The sequence below is a fragment of the Athene cunicularia genome (assembly GCF_003259725.1).
Source record: "Athene cunicularia isolate RWA chromosome Z unlocalized genomic scaffold, athCun1 chrZ_part2, whole genome shotgun sequence".
Classification (NCBI taxonomy): domain Eukaryota; kingdom Metazoa; phylum Chordata; class Aves; order Strigiformes; family Strigidae; genus Athene; species Athene cunicularia.
The window spans coordinates 13,593,961-13,600,990 of NW_020799143.1; the positions used below are offsets into that span (position 1 = coordinate 13,593,961).

At 41.7% G+C, this 7,030-nt stretch overlaps 1 protein-coding gene across 5 annotated transcripts in view; it reads left to right on the plus strand.

The window, feature by feature from the left end:
* The window catches only part of AGTPBP1 (ATP/GTP binding protein 1), a 62,919-nt gene extending 60,479 nt beyond the window's left edge, over window positions 1-2,440 (plus strand). For 3 of the 5 annotated variants that reach the window (XM_026866274.1, XM_026866275.1, XM_026866273.1), the window contains one exon: window positions 2,208-2,385. In XM_026866274.1, coding sequence (XP_026722075.1) covers window positions 2,208-2,385 — 178 coding nt within the window. Of the gene's footprint in view, window positions 1-2,207 lie in introns of all 5 variants that reach the window. The other 2 variants (XM_026866278.1, XM_026866272.1) reach the window with 2 other exon arrangements.
* The last annotated feature ends 4,590 nt before the right edge of the window (window positions 2,441-7,030 follow it).

Genomic DNA, 7,030 nt, shown 5'->3' on the forward strand with positions numbered 1-7,030 from the left:
TTGGAAGGGACTTTAAAGACCATCTATTTCCACACCCCCTGCCACAGGCAGGGACACCTTCCACTAGCCCAGGTTGCTCAAAGCCCCGTCCAGCCTGGCCTTGAACACTGCCAGGGAGGGGGCAGCCACAGCTTCTCTGGGCAACCTGTGCCAGTGACTTACCACCCTCACAGGAATTTATTCCTTATATCTAACCTAAATCTCCCCTTTTTCAGTTTAAAACTGTTACCCCCCTCATCCTACCCCTACACCCCCTGATAAAGAGTCCCTCCCCATCTTTCCTGTAGGTCCCCTTTAAGTACTGGAAGGCCAATATAAGGCCTCCGCAAAGCCTTCTTTTCTCTTGGGTGAACAACCCCAACTCTCTCAGCCTGTCCTCATAGGAGAGGTGCTCCAGCCCCCTGATCATCTTCATGGCGTCCTGTGGACCTGCTTGAGCAGGTCTGTGTCCTTCTTATGTTGGAGGCCCAGAGCTGGACACAGTACTCTGGGTGGGTTTCTACATTTCTTGTGACCCAGCCTCAGTAAAGCAGTGGAGTAATAATTACACTTTTCAGATTGCTGTGGTTTGAGCCCAAGGGACAACTGAGCACCACGCAGGCACTCACCCATCCCTTTCCTCTCAGGAGTGGGAAGGAAAAAATAAAGCCAAAGGCTTTGAAATTGGGATAAGGTAAAATGAAAGAGTAATTTTAGCAAAGATACTGGTTATTTTCGTCATTTTTTGTCTCTCCTAAATGGATACAATTTTGACTTAGACACCCAGTTCACTAACCATCATAGTGGGTTGTTGTCCTAGTTACAGCTTAAATAATCTTTAAAAGTATTTAGTTTTGTGGAGCATTCCTTTTTTCATGGCTTAATGAGTACAAGCTTGTTTAGTGAACCATGATACAAACTGTTTTAAATGTAAATCCAGAGACCATGACTGTACTGAATTTTTGATAATTTATTTTCTTTAGATCTTCTGTCCTTTTTTCTCTAAGATAGTACTAGTAATTCTTCTCATTTGTTCTTCACCCAATTTTTGAATTAACTGTCAACAGCACAATGAACAGAGATTGCATTTCAGATTTCAGGTGGTCCACTTAAGTTCCTTTAGAGAAAAGACCTAAAAGACCTTTAGAAAGAAGCAGTGATTAATCCTTTTAATTATAAAGCCACAGCCAGGCTAGGCTTGTGCCTTAAGACAAAATTAATCAAAATTAATATGCAAACATTTCTACAAGTACCCTGTGATCTTTCTCAATAAGAACATTCTATTATGTATGAGTTCTATATGATTTGATTATTAGGTAAAATGCATTAGAAATCCTTCTTAGGACTTCAACTGAATATAAAATTACTCATGAAATATTTAGGAATACTTAGTGCTTTTAATCAGATAGCTTTTTATGTCCCAAGAGAGGTTAGTAAAACTGGGTCTAGAAAACACTTCTTTCTTTTTTCTCTCCTCTGCCCTAGGGAGTTGAGAGGATCAGAAAGTTGTATTTTAAGATTTCTCCAGTTAACACTAGAGGTGTTAGTCCTTTTGTTCTTGGAGGCCTTTAATTAAGGGCATAGACCATTCTGTGTGCAGTGGCTTGGTTCCTTAAATCCCTAAGCGAGGCCTAACATACAAATTGTAAGTTTTAACTGCATGCAAGTGTGTTAAGACCTGATACAAGTCTAGTGATTCATGTGGAACTTGGTTGTGGGTGTAAACATGACTCCATGTTTTGTCATCTCTGGTGCATACAGTGTAATTGCTCAAAGTGCTTTTCAGTAAAATATATATTTTAATAAAATACAGAGATTTCCCCACTGAACTTTTATACTCTCATCTGTTTTCTGGTTTGTTTATACCTTATAGCAACTGCTGTTTCTTCATGTAGTTGTATCTTCCTGCAACAACTTCAGATACTGCTATAATTATATGGAGTTCTTACAGGCCATTAGTGTAGATCTATAACATGTAGTTAATTTTTCATGACACATTTGGATAATGAGTTGTGTATGACTAATTAGTTCAGGGTCTTACCAACACGCTTTGTCTCCCAGTTGTTTTAAAAATCAATTAAAAAATTGATAATATTTCATGTAAACTTCTCCTTTCCTGAGGTAATTTTTGGATTGTTGTGTGTCAGGATAGACACAGGTCATGGTCTGAATGTATTGTTCCAAGCAAAAATTCTAACATGATTCATGCAACTTCTTGTTCATTATAGCCCCACTACCTATGTGTTGGATGAAGATGAGCCTCGATTCCTTGAAGAAGTTGATTACAGCGCAGAGAGTAATGATGATCAAGACATTGAATTAGCTGATAATGCAGGTGATTATGAGGCAACTAATCAAGAAGATGGACTTTCAGACTCAGATTCAACAAGGATTCTCCTTTCTTGAACCATCTGTGCATCTAGTAATAGGAAATGAAGTATCTTGGATTTTTAAAGTCAAATACTTCTTTGCTTTTGTCTACCAAGGGGATAGGCTTTAAGGAAACACTCGTCATAGAATCGTCATAGAATCGTCATAGAATCGTCATAGAATCGTCAGGATTGGAAGGGACCTTAAAGATCATCTACTTCCACCCTCCCTGCCACAGGCAGGGACACCTTCCACTAGCCCAGGTTGCTCCAAGCCCCGTCCAGCCTGGCCTTGAACACTGCCAGGGAGCGGGCAGCCACAGCTTCTCTGGGCAACCTGTGCCAGTGACTCACCACCCTCACAGGGAAGAATGTCTTTCTTATATCTAATCTAAATCTCCCCTTTTGCAGTTTAAAACCATTACCCCTCATCCTGCCACTACACCCCCTGATAAAGAGTCCCTCCCCATCTTTCCTGTAAGTCCCCTTTAAGTACTGGAAGGCCAATATAAGGCCTCCGCAAAGCCTTCTTTTCTCTTGGGTGAACAACCCCAACTCTCTCAGCCTGTCCTCATAGGAGAGGTGCTCCAGCCCCCTGATCATCTTCATGGCGTCCTGTGGACCTGCTTGAGCAGGTCTGTGTCCTTCTTATGTTGGGGGCCCAGAGCTGAATGAAGTAGTCTCATGAGAGCAGAGTACAGGGGGAGAATCCCCTCCCTCAGCCTGCTGGCCACACTTCTCATGATGCAGCCCAGGGTAAGTTGGCTTTCTAGGCTGCAAGCACACATTGCTGGCTCCTCATAGTCAGTTTTCCATCCAGTAACACCCCAAGTCCTTCTCTGCAGGGCTGCTCTCAACCCACTCACCGCCCGGCCTGTATTTGTGTGTGGGATTGCCTCAACCCATGTGCAGCACTTGGCACTTGGCCTTGTTGCTCTTCATGAGGTTTGCACAGGCTCACCTCTCAAGCCTGTCAGGGTCCCTCAGGATGGCCCTTTCCCTCCAGTGTGTCAAGTGCACCACACACCTTGGTGTTGTTGGCAAACTTTTCCCACTGTCCATGTCGCTGACAAAGATGTTAAACAGCACTGGTCCCAGTACTGACCCCTGAGGAATGTCACTTGGACATGGAGCCATTGACCACTCACTCTCGAGTGTGAGCATCCAGCCAATTCCTTATCCATGGAGTGGTCCATTCATCAAATCCATGTGTCTCCAATTCAGAGACAAGGATGTTGTGTGGGACAGTGTCAGATGCTTAGCACGAGTCCAGGCAGATGATGTTACTTGCTCTTCCCTTATCTATGAACCCTGTAATCCCATCGCAGAAGGCCACCAAATTTGTCAGGCATGATTTACCCCTAGTGAATCCATGCTGATTGTCATCAGTCACCTCCTTATTTTCCATGTGCCCTAGCATAGTTCCCAGGAGGATCCATTCCATGAACTTGCCAGGCACAGAGGTGTGACTGACTGGCCTGTAATTCCACAGGTCTTCCTTTTCTCCCTTTTTTAAAGTGGAGGTTGTGTTTCCCCTTTTCCAGTCAGTGGGAACTTCACTGGACTGCCAGGACTTCTCAGATATGATGGATAATGGCTCAGCCACTTAATCCACCAGTTTTCTCAGGACCCATGGATGCATCTCATCATGTCTCATGGACTTGTGCACCTTCATATTCCTTAGATGGTCTTAAACCTGATGTCCTATGCTGGGCAGTTCTTCATTCTTCCAGTCCCTCTCTTTGCCTTCTGTGGATGGGGCAGTATGGCTGGAGCACTTGCCAGTGAAGACTGAGGCAAAAAAAGCCATTGAGTACCTCAGCCTTCTCCATATCTTGGGTAACCAAGTCTCCCGTTTCCTTCCGGAGAGGGCCTGCATTTTCCCTAGTCTTCCTTTTATCACCAATATACCTATAGAAGCTTTTCTTGTTGCCCTTGGCATCCCTGGCCAGATTTAATTCTATCAGGGCTTTAGCCTTCCTAACCTGATCCCTGGCTGCTTAGACAGTTTCTCTGTATTCCTCCCAGGCTACCTTTCCTTTCTTCCACCCTCTGTAGGCTTCCTTTTGTGTTTGAGATTCTCCAGGAGCAACTTCTTCATCCGTCCAGGTTCCTGGTGTTCTTACCTGACTTCCTCTTTGTCAGGATGCATCGCTCTGGAGCTTGGAGGAGATGATCCTTGAATATCAACCAGCTTTCTGGGGCCCCTCTCCCCTGCAGGGCTTTATCCCATGCTATAATGGGCCTGCCTAGGTCAAGGACAATAAATATTTCTCATTTCTGATAAATTGTCATTTCTTTTATTTAAGGAGTTCTGTGTTTCCTTCTAGCACTAAGTAGATAGATTTATTTGCTGGTTCATTTTCTACGGAGTAGCACTGCATGGCATTTTGTGTCCTTAAACCCTTATTTTCAGAATAATGGATTATAATTTATGGTGTGTCAGAGTACAGAAACTAATTATTTGTGGAACGGTTCTTTGAGTTCCTTCCTGAAGAATACTTATGTGCAGGTTTTCTAAATTAATTTGTGTATGTGTGTGTATATGGGCGTATGTATACTGAGGTGAAGAGGTTATTTTTCATCATTATTTCAAAGATACTTGACTGTGTTTTAAGCAATGTACTGCCTGCTCTGGAACCATTCAATAATTACTAAATTAAAAATGAAAAAATGATGTACGAATTGTTGCACTTGTTTCTTGCTTCCGAGGATTATATGTTTTTGCCACAGTACTAGATGAAAATACACCGTGTCTGTTCACAGTTCAGGAGTTTTGCACAGTGACTAATGCAGCCTGTGCTCACAAAAACTATACACTTGTTTAAAACACATTCCCATAAAATAGGCATGGTTTAATATGAAGAGGATTTTTTTACGTGTACACAAGAAGTGGTTATGTATGTACAGTGTATGCACGTTCAGCTACCCAGTTGCACAATTTTTCAATATGCATGTAGTTAAAAAGAGTACACTTTACTGGGAGCACATTAACAATACACCCAGTTCAAACGCTTGAAGACGGAAGGTGCATTTAGGTTTAAACATTTTTTGCCTGGTCTCAATCCAGTTTTTACCCTGCTCTGAGAAGAAGATCCAACTGTAGCTTCCTGAGTTCTCTTCCAGCCTGAGTAATTCTGTGATTCTGTATTCTTCATGTTTAAAGTCAAGCTGTCAAGTATGGGATTTACATTTCATCTTCTCCTGTCGTCTACTAATTCTTATTGCCTCTTGCCTCTGCTTAGAATAAGATTCACTAGAGAAATGCAGTTGTAGTCCATTGTTTACAGAACTGACATGTTTTACAATGAAAAATATTTTTCCAAAATTTTTTTGCTTTATGTGACCCAATTGTGGCATTCATTGTTCTGCTGCATGTGCAAGGGCATGAAGAATAACACTACTAAATTACATCAGGTTTTTAACTGATAAGAACTTTGTGTATGTTTACTGTTGCAAATAAAGCTGTATTTTGGAGGAGAAGGGTGTCTTTGGTAGAAGGATTAAAAAAAAAAAATTAAGAGAATTAACTGTATCAGTGATTCTGTCAGGAGATGGCTTTTCACCAGGATCTGCTGTTTCAAATGCATCATTCTTTGGTTATGACTGTCTGTACCATCCTGATTCTGAAACGAGAAGGGTTTTAGATTCCTCATGATATGCTACTGTATTTTTGTTTAAAGGCCTAAATTTATGTTAATAATCATGCAGTTTTGAGATGTAAAGGTATAATGGAAACATTTACATTCTTGTCCATTTATAATTTTCTCTAGCAAAAATTATCATTGCTTGTGTTCTATAAGCTACATACTCTAAATAAGAGTTGTTGAAGAGGAGCCCTCTGCATTGAAACTGTAGGGGAATCTGGGAATCCACCAAATGGAAGTATTAACCTTGGAACAGAATTTTAACTATCTGTAAATCAGCCCAGTGAGAGCAATGCAGAATGCTCATATTGCTGCATCAGTCTTTGTCCTGGGTTGCAGTGTATTCTATTACCATCCTCATGAGCTGTGGAAATCAGGTGAGACAGTGTTTCCTTGTTTCCCTCCCCCCTCCAGACTATCTTTCTGCTAACGGCCCATCAATGCCATGCAGCATGACTCATTATCCCATTGTGAGATGCTCCACCCAGAGGGAGAAAACCAGCATTCCGTCCTGGATATTACCTGAGATTCTGAATACCAGAGGCCTCTCTTTTCCACTGGATTTCCAGAGGACAGGAGCTACTTAGCCACCACTGGGCTTTCTGAGGAAGAGCAGATCTTTTTTTTTTTTTTTTTTTTCCTCTACGGGATCACTGCTTTGGGGGGACTGCAGCCACCATTCTACCAGACTGCTACCACCACCCTGATTAACAGGGTGTCAGGTTGTATCCTGACTTTGTTAGTTTAACCCAGTGCTATCTGCCTTTATAATTTTTTTTCCTTATTAAATTGTTATTCTGACTTGGTGTCTCCCACTAGTTTGTTTTCAAACTAGCACAGTCTTATACTAGGTATCTACATGAACAGTTTCTCATCCTTAAGGACTTGTACTTCAGTATCTTACATAAACAATTTTAACTTAAATTTCAGGGGGTGCAGGATGCCACATGTTAGTTAACCCAATTGTGCGTTTCACCTTAGTTTTTATATGAATCTGTATTAATCCTGGATCACTGTTTTCATGCTACAAGCAAA